At 33.2% G+C, this 14,489-nt stretch overlaps 1 protein-coding gene across 1 annotated transcript in view; it reads left to right on the top strand.

Annotated features, from left to right (window-relative positions):
- LOC145276641 (chitin synthase chs-2-like) overlaps nt 1-14,489 on the top strand; it is a 270,308-nt gene that overhangs the window by 228,566 nt on the left and 27,253 nt on the right. The window contains exon 27 of the mRNA XM_080127832.1: nt 1,469-1,571. Within this exon, the coding sequence (XP_079983958.1) occupies nt 1,469-1,571 (103 nt within the window). The remainder of the gene's footprint in view (nt 1-1,468; nt 1,572-14,489) is intronic.

Here is a 14,489-nt window from a genome sequence, read left to right as displayed (position 1 = left end):
AGAACAAGCCTTTCCGACGGTTACGGTTGGAGGTGTAGAAGTGTAACATGTCGATGGACCTCCATTAGGATTGGGACCTTCTCAAAATCCCGACTAACCATCGCATGTATAATAAAAATAATATACTTATGGGCGTTCGAGATGGCATCTACAAAAAAATCTCCATCCCGAATGTTGGTTACGTTCTCGCCACACAATTGTGGATTGGAAGATTTTTCTGCGTGATATATGCAGGGACTATTTTCTTAGGAATCCCCGGCAGATTGGAGGCCCAGGCCATACGATAGAAATCGTTTTTAACCGCAGAAAACACAACGTCGGCAAACTTCTGACACCGGTTTGGGTCTTCGGTGGATACGACCCCGCCGAAAAGGAGGGTTTCTTGATCACTGTACCAAATAGGAACGCCGAAACCTCCTTCCACTAATAAATAAATTTAAAAAAATCCTTCTTTCTGGCGAAAAAAAAAATGTCCAAATAATCCTTGTTCCTGCCCCCCAATGCTTTTTATTGCCCTTTTTTAGGCTTTTTCCATTTATTTGACATAAAGAGTTGCAAAAAAAAAAATTAACTTTTACGTGTTTAAGACATAGACAATATGGTTTTTACGTTAAAAAATGAAAAAAAAACAGTTTAGACAAAAAAAAAAGTTTCCTATTTAACAAAACTTGTTTTATATGTATTTATTTTGAAAACGGAAAACAATTTCAAACAATATTAATAAAAAAACATAAATGAACGGTAGGTTTTTGCTTTTTACTTATTTAATTTTATGTTTCTACATTTTACAATTTCATTGTACAGATACTTTGTTGTAGCGTTGTTTTTATTTTATCGCCAACGCTCGGTTTTATTCGGCTGTTGACGTCATGCGCCGGACAAAGCCGAGCAAATGCTGAGTTACGTCTGGTTCGTTAAATGCACAAGTACCGAAAAGTCTGGTATTAACGGGGTTTTTTATATATAGAAATCGATCCAGACAAGCCATTAATCCACTTGATTCAATGAGTTAACAAAACTAAAAGATGATTATTAAAAATACAGAAGATGCATATTGAGCTTAGTTATTAAAATAATAAGGCTATAATTAGGAGGAAAACAGTCAGCAAATGGAGAGTTCTAGAAGCCTACAGATTTTGAAAAGAGGTTACTGGTATAGGCAACTGTATTACAATGAGGTATCACAACAGCAAATTCATGGAGACCGCTAGACTAACGAGGTAAACGAGCTGGAACAAAGGAAGTAGGGGATAGATAAGACGATTCTGAAGAACACGAGCCTTAATAGAAAAGACTAGCAAAATAACGTCTAGAGGCTGCAAAGAAGAAACTGTAGGTTCAATCAAATTAAAGATACGTTTCTGAACCTTATCAGGAACTCTCAAATGGGACAAAGATTCACCAACCTACATATCATCGTAGTCCTTTTCTCCTTTAGATATTTACTGGAAACTTTCTTTTATTTCAGCGCATATATTTGTTGATGACGGAATGGAATTTAATGAGAAGAACGAATGGATGCCAAACATATTCGTCAGACAATTAGTCTCAGTCGTGGATAGCGCTGCAAGGTAAAAAGGGGCAGAATTCCCTCCGTTTATTTTTCTTCTTTTTTTAACCCATCCTTTTTTTTAACCCACTTTTAAAGATCATCCTCTTATTTATTTAGTATTTCTTATATGCTTTTATATAAAAGTTGAGAATTTTAATGAAAGAACAAACATTATTTTAAAACTCAAAACATTCGATTCCACTTCGTAAATATTCGTCTTTAGTAAATCTGGGTTCTTTTATGGAATATATCAGTTTGTTTTAATATAAAAAAAAAGGGTAGGAACGTTATTATAAAATAATTAATATTTATATATTTTGTTTAATAAAAAATATTCCAATCATAAAATAGTGACTAAATAAGTGTTTGTCCGCGTGTATTTAATTAAAGATGTGTTGTTTTTATACTGTTTCTATCTTTATACAGTCTAACCCGACGAGTTTAAATTGATTCTCCCTAACTGACCGCATTGGTATCTGTATTCAAAACAGCACATCTCACAATGGAATATTAAGCTCTGTCTAAAAACTACCCTGTTAAAAAGTGCAAAACAAAACTCTGTCGAAGCGTAGTTTGCTCTGCGCTGACTCTTCTGATTATATAGTTTATAAATAAATAACAGCTCTACTTACATTGAACGTTTCTGAAAAACATTGTGCTTTTTTGTTTGTCTTTGTTATTAATACACTTGAACTCAATTATATATATATATATATATATATATATACTAGCGGGGGTACCCGGCGGTGCCCGATTGTTTGTTTCCGGGACGGGGGGGAGTTTTAAAAAATGTTATGGTAGGTAAGTAGGAAGGATCAAACCCGGAGTCATGAATAAAAGTAGAGAAAATAAAGTGTGAAAAAAAAAAAAACATCTGCAACGTTAACAGTTCGGCCACCAAGAAAAGTCCATTCCAGTTGTTTAGGAAAAAAAAAACAAAAAAAACGACTACGGTAGGTCGGCGCGAAAGTAAAAATATAATGTGAATTGTCCAGCACGCCACAGAGCACTGCAGCTTAGTTTAGTGATTTTAAATAACTTCACATGAAAGAACTACGAAGCCAAAACGGTGTTCTCTTCTCAACTGTTCCTTGTGAACGATCCCCAAACGGTGTTAAGTGGTGGCAGGGGGGGGGAATTTATTAGAGAGAAAATATTTTACCACTTCCATTGATCTTAACCGATTTTGGCCGTGACTTCTCAGCAGAAAAAGTATAGAAATCTAAGATTATCGAGGAATTTGAGAAATAATAAGCCTATAAAACACCTCAGATATTGTTCTGCCGTTTGTGCATATTATATTTGCATGAAATATCTTGATTTTTAATACTATTAAGGTCAAAATCATACGGGAAAAAATTAGTTCATTTTATTTATATAGAAGAGAAGATATATATATATATACATATATATAGGGGTTCTTATATATGTATATATACACATATAAAGATGTATTTAAAGATTTAAAATATTTCAAAATTCAATAAAATATTGACTGACCTCCTTGTTATGGTAACAAAATAAAAATAAATCCTTAAATGATTCAGTTGGAATATCACGTGGGAAACAACGCCTTTAAGTGTCGACAAAGATTTGAAAATATTTGAACATTAACGAAAACAGTGACTGACCCCGTTGTTGTATTGTCAAAATTAAAAGTAAATCCTCAAATGATGTAAGATTTGGAGTATCAAAACATTATCCAGTTATAGTTTAAATGGTTTGTCCACATCGTCAGAATGATTGATGAACGTATATCAAAAGATTGATTCACAGTGAGCTTAAAAGCGGTAAAAAAAAGGACCGACTGAACCTGACTCCGATAGAAGGACAAACTTAAGTACAATCTTTCAGCCTTCAATATTCCGATGAAATCTTTTAGGAACTTGTCACTTAATAGGAACAAATAAGGACGCACGTGACAAGAGGAAATCAGTAAACTAGAAGATTAACGATTAAAACCCGAGATACTTAGCACAAAAACACTAACCATCTCCGACAGTCATCAATTCTTGGTCTTGTTTGCAGATCAATCGCTAAACTTATGTGTCATCTCAGACGTAAACATCTGAATCATTAAACTCCTACATTTAAGTCGATGGGAGAGTTCATATGTAATATAAAGTGAAAAAATCTGTTTAAATGTATGTGTGTATATCTGCCTAAAACTGTCGAAAGAGGCGACGTATTTTCATGGGATCGGTATCGTTTTGAAGCTCAACCCTACGGACGACAAATACCGAAAAATTGGCCAAAAACATTAATTCCTTCATCCTCAACTGGGCACTTCGTTACAGGTAGGGGGTGGCAAAAAATCGTTCCTTCATGACAATTTAGCCAAACACGCAAGCACAAAAAACGTTCTTTCTTGAATTACATTAAATATTTAAAAGAAAACTTCGCTCACACAATCATAGATCAGTCGTTATAGTGGCAGCGTCGTTATCGTAAGATTGTACTTTTTCGTTCGCTTATTCTTTATTTTGCATCACGTTCGCTGTTTTTTTTTCGATTTAAAAGAGTTATAATATTTAAACAGTGTTATTACGTTCGCTTATTCTTTATTTTCCATTTTTTTATTTACTTCCACACCTCACCACACTCGGGCAACGCCGGGTACCCCCCGCTAGTTACACACACCCACACACACACACACACACACACACACACACACATATGTATATATATATATATATATATATATATATATATATATATATATATATATATATATATATATATATGGAATCAGGGATGGTTTCGAGGCTGGGTTCGAATCTCTCGACCGGCTGTAATCGTGACACCCTGCACTGATTCCCAAAGAGAAGGAAACACTAGTGTCTATAGGTATTTAAATTATTATAGTAATAATTATGTCAGTCTCTTTAAGAACTCGGTTCTTATGATTGAGTACTTTAAAGTTGAAATGTAAATCGGTCACTTAAACTCGCATGCGCAAAGCATGATGTTATAATCATTAGATTATTCTGGACAAACACTTCGACATAAAATGTTTAAATTTTAACTGTAATTTTTGCAGTTAACGTGGCCATATGGTTTGTTCCTTGCTAGTGAAGTCAGACATGGATTCAAGGCCGGGTTCAAATCTCTCGACCGGCTGTAATAATAATAATTATATATATATATATATATATATATATATATATATATATATATATATATATCGACCGCCTGTAATCGTGACACCCTGCACTGATTTTTCCCGAAAGGATGAACAACTAGTGTCTGTAGATATTTAAATTATTATAATAATAATTATATATATATATATATATATATATACAGAGAGAGAGAGAGAGAGAGAGAGAGAGAGAGAGAGATTCGTAAATGACTGTAAGTAAGCGAGAAAAGAGAAAATCTGTAAATTTAGATTTTACTACGAAGTAAATATTAAAACATCTTATGATATAAAGCTGAATGTGTGTGTGTGTGTGTGTGTGTGTGTGTGGTCACGAATGACTCCTATATGGTTGACTATTTTAAAAAAACTGATTACATATAATGATAGAAGATGTATCGAGGATCAGGAATGGGTATGTTTGATCTGGCAAAACGGTGGTTCATAAAAACTGTGGGCTCTGCGTTCTCGCCTGGCCCCTAAAGTATGGAAATAAAACATGAAAAAAAAACACGTTTACAGAGGATTTTGATATAGATGTACATAAGAATACTTTGATAAGTATGTTTCAACTTAAATAGGGATGGTATAATAAAATTGTGGGATCTGCGTTCGCGCCTGTACTCCATGAAAATATGGCACAAACTTTAACAAAGACTTTTCATATCTATTTGCATAAGTATACTTTGATAACACTGTGCAACAAATTTGAATTGGAAAAAAGTACAAGACATATAAGACCTGTTTCGGTGTAAGAAAAGTATGCTGATTCCAAATCTGACATTTATTTCTCTGGATTAGGTATCATTTTCATGTACTTTATTATTAATTATTAAAAAAAAAAACACCGAATTCACCAGTTTAAACAACATTTGTCCTCTTAACTCTCTTGTGTAGAGTGTCATCAAGAACAATTTTTCAAATTTGGGGACCTATGAAGATACCTTCTTTTATTTTAGCTCGACTTAATGAAGGAAACTTTTCTGCAAGATATGCAAATGCCAAGGAATCCTTGTCTAGTGTTTTCACAAACTGCTGGAACAAACCGAGTTTAATATGCAAAGGTGGTAAATGGATTCTATCACTTTGCAGAAGTGGTTTGTGGTTGATGTTATGTTTTCCTTGCTCAATTTCATCTCTAGCAGGCCAGTGCTTGCGTACATAGTGTTCAGCTCTTGCTCTAGAGTCCCATAAGCACAAGAAGCAATAAAATTTAGTATAGCCTGACTGAAGGCCAGTGAGCATGGCTATGACCTTGAAATCTGCACAAACATGCCATTTATGGACTTCATAATGTATGCTTGCTAAAATTGTTTTTAAATTTTCATATGATTCTTTCATGGTTGTGCTGTAAGCTATAGGAACAGATGGCAGGGTGTTCCCATTGTGAAGCAAAACAGCTTTTGTGCTTTCCTTGGATGCATCTAAGAAAAGTCGCCAGTTGGTGTTATCATATTGTATTTCCAGCTGTTCAAAAAGTCCAACAATGTCATTGCAGAAGCATAAATCATCTGTCAAAGTGAACAAAACATGCAAGTTTTGTGCACGTTTTCTGTACAATGTTATTTTCACACCTTTTCTAAGAAGATTTCGTTCTTTAAGCCTTGATGCAAGAAGTTCACTTTTGTCTTTGGTTAAATAAAGATCTCTGCATAAGTCATTTAGAGCATCTTGAGAAAATAGTAGTGGTTTATTATTGCTTTCTGAATTAGAAAATTCTACTGTTTCATCACTGTAATGTTCATCCCCACTGCTTGAACTCCACATTTCCTGATCAGGGGGTTTTGGTACAGGTAATTCTTTTGAGTGCTCAACTGGGCGCATTGCTGATTGCAAATTTGGGTAAACAATGTGTTTCTTTCTTTTTTTTTTTGCTGTTGTACAGCCCGTATAGTCTTCCTGACAAAAATAGCAATCATTAGAATGATCTTTCCTCTCTCGCCAAATCATTGGCACACCAAACTTCATGTGAACATTCTTTTTTGCATACCATGCGCTCAATGTTTTCACACATGTAAGGCAACAAGCATGAGGAGCCCATGACTTGTCTTGGTCTCCTATATCAAAATGAAAGTACGCCTTGTACAATTTCTTGATATGGCTGGTAATGCTGCGCCTTTCTTTAGCAAATGTTAATTCGCCACATATGTAGCAGAATTTGCTTGGATCATTTTTGCACTGTCTTGAAGTCATCGTCAAAGCCTATACTGCATCTAAAGAATAAAGACAAGAAAAAAAGTAAATTGTTTTATAAAGAAAAATAAGGATTCCATAATGTGAACATGTTAAGCCATTATAAACGCCCACTAGCAAGTTATTAGATTCTTTAGTACATAAAGTAAGGGGTTGATAAAATTTCATTTCTATTTTTTTTGCATTTAATTTAGTAAATTTTCAGAAAAGAATGTATAAAATGCCCCTTTATGTTTAAAACATTAAAATACACAATAATCCGATCTTTATTGTAGTTTTTATTTAAAAAATACTTTATTAAATGGATATCTATTTTTAACTCTCAGATTTTTTCCCGTGCCCTACAAATAAGGTTCTGAGGCAGGTTTTAGCTTCTTTTCCTTGATTTTTTTAGCCTACATTAAAAAAATGCCTTTCTTGACGAATACCATGGCTTTTCGGAAGGTGGTGAACACCAAACCATGTGCTACAGCATTATGTTTTTACTTTTGAAAAAATTAGCCCTTGGTCTAGAAAAAATTATGCTAACGAAGCTAGCTCTGTCATCTAGCTCTCTTAAATCTGGAAAAATAGCTCATTTCGGCTGACTTTAGCAAATAAATGATTCAAATAAATGATTTAACAAATAATGTACATAATATGTGTATATTAAACTGTGTTTTTCTCTTAAGATTTATAATTTAATACACATAATATGTGACTGCAAAGTCGTCAGTAATCCATTTTTTACGTTTTTACGGAAATTTACGACTGTGGCAATTTTGCACAAATTATACCTAATTCAACAAAAAGAAAGCCAGAAATAAAATTTCCACGTTACTAGGTATACAAAAATTGCTGCAGATATCCTGTACTTTTTTTAGTGTTGCACAGTGTAATTATATTTCAGTTTGAAGAACTATGGTATAATAAAATTATTGGGTGTTCGTTCGGGCCTGACCTCCATAGGATATAAATGTCACAAATTTTAACAAGGTTTTTTAAAAGGGTGAGGGTCCACAATAACACCTTAACTTTAATCGTAATTCACGTTAGCTTTTATTTATTTTTTTGAGTTGAATCGTATTGTGTCGAATAAATTTACCTCATAAATTCACGTTCTTATTAAAGTGAAAGCCAAAAAAAAAGTCGGACATTTAGACAATTCTCGACACAAATTTTGCATAACTCTGTTTTTTCATTCTCTACTTGCACTCTTTCGAAAATAATAAAAGATAAACAGATAAATAATATAAAATAAGAACGTTACTTGATTACGTGTCTTTTTTAAAACATTTGCATAACTTTTTAATTTTTATTTATTTATATATCTGTTTAAGCTTTTTCATCAGTGTGCTAGAAGGAATTCAGTTGAGTACGACCCTTTCTGCGTGTTCTTTACATTACAATAGTACAACCCTAAATCCGACGGCGCAATACTACACCGTTCAATACTGTAAAACTGAAACGAATCTGTTCTGTTTGAAAAGGGCGCCATTTTCTGCTTATTCATATTTATATCGATTCTTTGCTTTAAAAAACTAAACTAATTACGTGTTTACTTTTTTAATATCCCATTTTACTGTTTCGGATTATTCTACTAAAGTAAGTAAAGCTTCATTATTTTTCAAAACTGTTTTTGTTTCTTTGTTTTCCGATATTTCGTTGATATTATTTAGTAAGAGTGTTTAGCAGAAAAGCCAACAAACGACTACCCGAATAAATAAATATACCAGAAGTAAATGTTACCATAATCAATAAAAGTTCAGTTCATGTTTTTTTTTGTTTTGAAATAGTTTTTAATGCTCTTTACTTGAAATAATTTTTGCGAATCGAAATTAAAATGAAATTTGAGGCGATAACTACTTAAATGAATTTTTATATAAACTACACATGCCATAATCGAATATTCCTCAAGCACAAAATAACGGAAAACATTAAAATATGTTTATAAATATTCCTTACGTTGACGGAACTCTCTTCAATTGTTAACACAGAATGCTCAGGTACCCCTCCTTCAAATTGAAAACGGGGCACTCCATTTCAAAGTCACTGCCATTTTGATTTTTTAAACCGATTCGTGAATTAAAAAAAAAAAATTTACAAACTACTTAAAAATACAAACCAATGAACTTTTCTACTATAAAAGTAACTTTCATTGGTTATGGTGACATTTATTTTTTGTATATCTATATTATTATATATATAACATTTCTCTTTGTAAGGAAGCATCATTTTGTTGGTCATTCTTGGGTACGAATGGAAACAAAGTTGATATAAAAAATATATTTTCGAGAAAATTATCTTTACTTTCATCATATTTTGCTTAGGGTAAAATTTCTGAGTATCAAAACCGATCTCTTTACAACCGCCTCCTTTTCATAACCTATCATACTTTCATCAATCACAGTCGATTTTCCGTAGGCTGTTTTTGAACCCAGTCAACGATGGGTACTTCTGCTACTATATATATATATATATATATATATATATATATATATATATATATATATATGTGTGTGTGTGTGTGTGTGTGTGTGTGTGTGTGTGTGTGTGTTATATGTATTGTCCCAATATGAACTACCCCGCCATCTCCCTAAATATGAGCCCCCGCTACACAACATATACATATATATATATATATATATATATATATATATATATATATATATATATATAGAGAGAGAGAGAGAGAGAAAGAGAGAGAGAGCACATTAACAGAGATTAATAAGGGAAACGCACGATGGAATACTTATTGAATTATTGCTATTTGGAGGTGATGGCGTTATCAACGTTATCCATGCAGTCCATGCGCTCATCTTTGCTGTTTGACATGGTAATGCTATCCCTACAGGATTAAATTAAATTAAGGTTTTAGCAAAAATGTTGTTACATCGTTTGCTGAAATGGATTTCTCCCTCTATCATCCCAGAGAATCAATGTGGTTTACAAGGAAATTACAACAAGAACTAAAGTGCGCTGTATGTGGCAGATACCTTTTGTCAAAAGCTGGGTTTGTAAATCATCTGAAATCACACAATCGAAGACAGGAACGACAGTTTTATGAGGAGGCTTTTTCAGCGCATCCGACAACGCTAAGTTGTCATATTTGTGGTTTAATCTGCAAATCTAAAAGTGGCCTGACACGACATTCGAAAATTCCCGATATTTTCATGCGATCACCTTTACAAGAAGGAAAGTTTTTTTATGTCACATATGTGTACTTTCATGTACGACTAACGCTGGATTAAAAAGTCACTTAGGTGTACACAGCTGCGCTACACTTAACTGAAGAGATGGCAAACTTCTATCAAGAAGTAGCAATTATCACATGTATATATATGTATATGTGTGTGTGTGTGTGTGTGTGTGTGTGTGTGTGTGTGTGTGTGTGTGTGTGTGTGTGTGTGTGTGTGTGCTTTTATAATCTTCATTGAACATATATTTCAAGTTTACTCATTGTCAATACAAAATTGGGCATTTTTACAAATAAATAAAAATTTTATTTGGGTGAAAAGTAGAAGAATTCTCTTAAATTCGAAGAAAAAACAAGAATTGCTTAATAAGAATATTGTCAATTCCATCTGAGCGTTAAACAATGAAAACACCGACTGACAAACAAAGCTTTTTATACACTGCCATATTTAAAAATTTGAAGCAACACAGACCGATGAAATCCTAGTACAAATTTAAGTTTGGCAGAACAACAGACAGAAAGACTAGTCCATAAATATACAAAAAAAAATCCAATTAAACATTGATTAATAAAAGTTTGACCTCTAAAATGTGCGTGATGTCTCTTAACAAGAAGCTGAACCTGTCTCTGTCAAAAATTGTAACATTTGCGAAACGTGTCATACAAGGTGATTCTCTGACAGGTGGTCGTCGCGTAAAGGTGTGAAAATACAACCGTTTCGTTTTTATTTATCTTCTTTCTTTTCACTAAACCATATGAACGGGTGGCTGACAGTATCGTTTGCATTAATCAAGTATATCAAATACATCTATCAAAATCCAACACCTCTCTTTACTACCGTTATATATGTGTGAGGGTTTGTGTGCTACTGTGTTTTTTATCTATGCCTGTGCGTGTGTGTGCTTTTACGTATTTGTGTGCTGCGGTGTCGTAAAACCCCGTGACAATTTGCAAATAAAACAGTAGACCTACTGTCTGGTTTGGTCGGGTTAAGGCTGCTATAGTTATTTTATTTGTCGGGTCAACCTCGACTGATGATGAAGGCAATGGTATCTTATATATATATATATATATATATATATATATATATATATATATATATATATATATATATATATATATATATATATATGTGTGTGTGTGTGTGTGTGTGTGTGTGTGTGTGTGTGTGTGTGTACTAGCATGCTAGCGGCATGCTAGTATATATATGTATATATATGTGTGTGTGTGTGTGTGTGTGTGTGTGTGTGTGTGTGTGTGTGTGTGTGTGTACTAGCATGCCGCCCGACGATGCTTAGTCGTAAAGCACGGATACATATATTTTAATTCATACAGAAACAGCAACATGTGCAAGTAACTATTATGTTTTTTGTTTTTGTTTTATACAATTCTATACTTCTTGTAAGTAAAAAAAAGAAAAGAAAATACTCGAAATGAGATCGAAACACAAACCTAAAGAGAGTACGTCAAGTACGATAACCATTAGGCCGGCTTGACACATGTGGTTATATATATATATATATATACGTACATATATATATATATATATATATATATATATATATATATATATATATATATATATATATGTATGTATGTATGTGTATATAATGGTTGTATAGATTGGTTACCTAGATGTAAATCAAATGAAACCCGGGTGATTATTAAAGAATACTCAATGGAGGACAGCGCTAGTATACAGTCTATTTATTATACAGACATTATCGATTATATATGCGCATACATGTTTCAGTGCAATACTAGTTCAAAGAAACCACTTCATCAGAACAAAAAAGAGGCGACATTGGAATGAGTCAAGATTACATTCATTTTTTATAAAATATATTTGGGCATAGTTTACGCTCTGAAAGAAAGTGAAGTGTTTACTTTGTGAATGTGTGCCGTAAAGGTTTTGGAGGAAGAAAGGGAGAAGGGGTGGGGATGAAGGAAAAGGAGGAAGTACGATCCCGTGTGGTCAAGCTGTCGCAGCAGGGATATATTATTTTAACTTGGTGATTGTTTATGGACTTAGGTTTTCGCTTTGATCTGAAGTAATATTATACCCTCATCGCTGTTACTTCCCTGTCTTAGGTTTTTATGGTTGTTTTTTTTTCTTTTCTGGTGGTGACTTCATTATCAATCTATTATACTGATAAGCTTTATTTATGTGGTTTATTCCTCGCTTTTTCGTTCATTATTTTAATTATTATTTTTTATTTATTTATTTAGAAAATATAGGTCAATGATGTCAAAATAACAGTCAGTGAACGAATATACAGACTTATTTATATGATTTAAATAAAGGTCGTATACTGGTAGTTACATTTTCTCATCTAGGGCGAAGTCTGAAGTAATTATGACAGCACAATTTTTAATATCTATACATAAACTTGATTTTGAATGTTGTCATTCTTTCATTAGAGTAGATTTTTTGTCCTCAATACTAGTGGACAAATATATTTTATAGGTTTATATGCTTCCTTATAGATAGGTTTTCGATAAAATATGCATGCAAACAGGTATATATATTTGTCAATATTGGTGGAGTATTCCCTTCCCAAAGCCCTCTAGTTAGAATACTTTGTTATCGTTTGGCATCAACTATGTGGTTGGTTTCCTTATGTAACGCTGTTTTACGATAATACTTTTCGTAGGTATATATCAACACTCCAATTACAAGCGTGCTAGACCCATAGATTAGCTTAGTTAATCGTTTTCGGGTTTATAATTATTAAGTATGTAAAATGCACTCCCATTTATCCAGTTGGTAGTATATTGTATTTCTTTCGTTTGCTTTAGTATTAAACGACAGCGGTTGAGATGGTTTTGAGGGTAACGAGATGATTGCTCCTTCCTAAATTTAGCTAAGTTATCTATGCTAGCCTATTCTTCGACGCTTTTCGATCAGTTTTTAGTAAGGGTAGTTATTAATTTGTAGTGTATTTGTGTATACTTTGTATCATTTCGTCTCTTCCCTTGGTTCATTTATTAATTAACTAAGATATTGGGAGTGAGAGATTATGAATTGTAGTATTACTATTACGAGGGGATCGCTATTCGTTTTTTACATCTTATTTAAAGCGTGGCCTTCAAGGTGTTTGCAGCTTATAGCCGATTCTACTTTTACATTTAATAATTTTTCAGTCTTTAAAACCAATAATCTCTTGTTTCTCCGCTAAACATAGATAACAGAGTTAAGTTAATGGACTACATGTTTTAGTCTTCCTAAGTATTTTCCATTCGACTAAAGGTGTTTTGTTCGCCTCGATTAACTTCCAGTGGTGTACCGAAAATGAGGTGTCCGTAGCATATGCGTTATGATTACATAGGCAGCACCTCATTCAATATATATATATATACAAAGATAAATGAAAAGAAAAGGACAGAGAATACATGATGGTTAGGTAGTGGAAAGACGAGTCCACGTCATTTGTGCGTTTAGTAATGAAAATACTATTTTAAACAAAAGCGTGACATACCAACGACTAGACAAATGCTATTATAGAGATGGGAAGACGCATTTAGTTTGTGTGTCATGCTTACATCCGGGTCATGTAATTATGTACTTCCATGTGTATATATATATATATATATATATATATATATATATATATATATATATATATATATATATATATATATATATAATTATTCAATTATTTAATACTATTAATCACGTCTTTTTAAATGCGTCCACCCATCTCTATAATACAGGGTGACCCAAAAACAAAACGGCCCCAACTCAAATTAGGCCCCGTTTCTTAGTGTTTTGTCCGAATGAAATGAAACTTTGATCATAACTAATTTATTATATTCAAAACATCACATCAAAACACTAAGGTCTTTGGCCTTTTTTTCTCCTCTTCTGTAAAATGCTCAGAAAAACAACTGAATGTCCTCTGTTTTTTTATGGGGGGGGGGTCACCCTGTAGTATTTGTCTAGTCGTTGGTCTGTCACGCTTTTGTTTAAAATAATATTTTCATTACTAAACGCACAAATGACGTGGACTCATCTTTCCACTACTTAACCATCATGTATTTTCTGTCCTTTTTTTCCATTTATCTTTGTATTTTACTTCTTCTTTTCTTCCTTTTCGAACTTTTCATCGTGCTCTTCTTTTTATTTCTTAATATTCTTGCTGTACTAATTGTCTGTATTTTTTAGATGAGGTGTTTTTATTTATTGAGATTGTCGGACTGACTTCCTCGTCTTGGTTGTTATAGTCACAACGTTTCGGCCGTTTTGCCTTCCGGCCTTCAGTCGTAATAATAATAAAGGGTTGGGTTCGGGTCTCCTAACAAACGGTTCCCCAGTTCGATACAAAACACCTGATGAAGACCGGAGTACAAAACGGCCGAAACGTTGTGACTATAACAACCAAGATGAGGAAGTCAGTCCGACAGTCTCAATAAATTCTTGCTATACGTTG

The sequence above is a fragment of the Euprymna scolopes genome, chromosome 5 (assembly GCF_053919585.1).
Source record: "Euprymna scolopes isolate OS-2025 chromosome 5, ASM5391958v1, whole genome shotgun sequence".
NCBI lineage: Eukaryota > Metazoa > Mollusca > Cephalopoda > Sepiida > Sepiolidae > Euprymna > Euprymna scolopes.
Note: the sequence above shows the minus strand (reverse complement) of the source record. Positions and strands in the feature narration are given on the sequence as shown.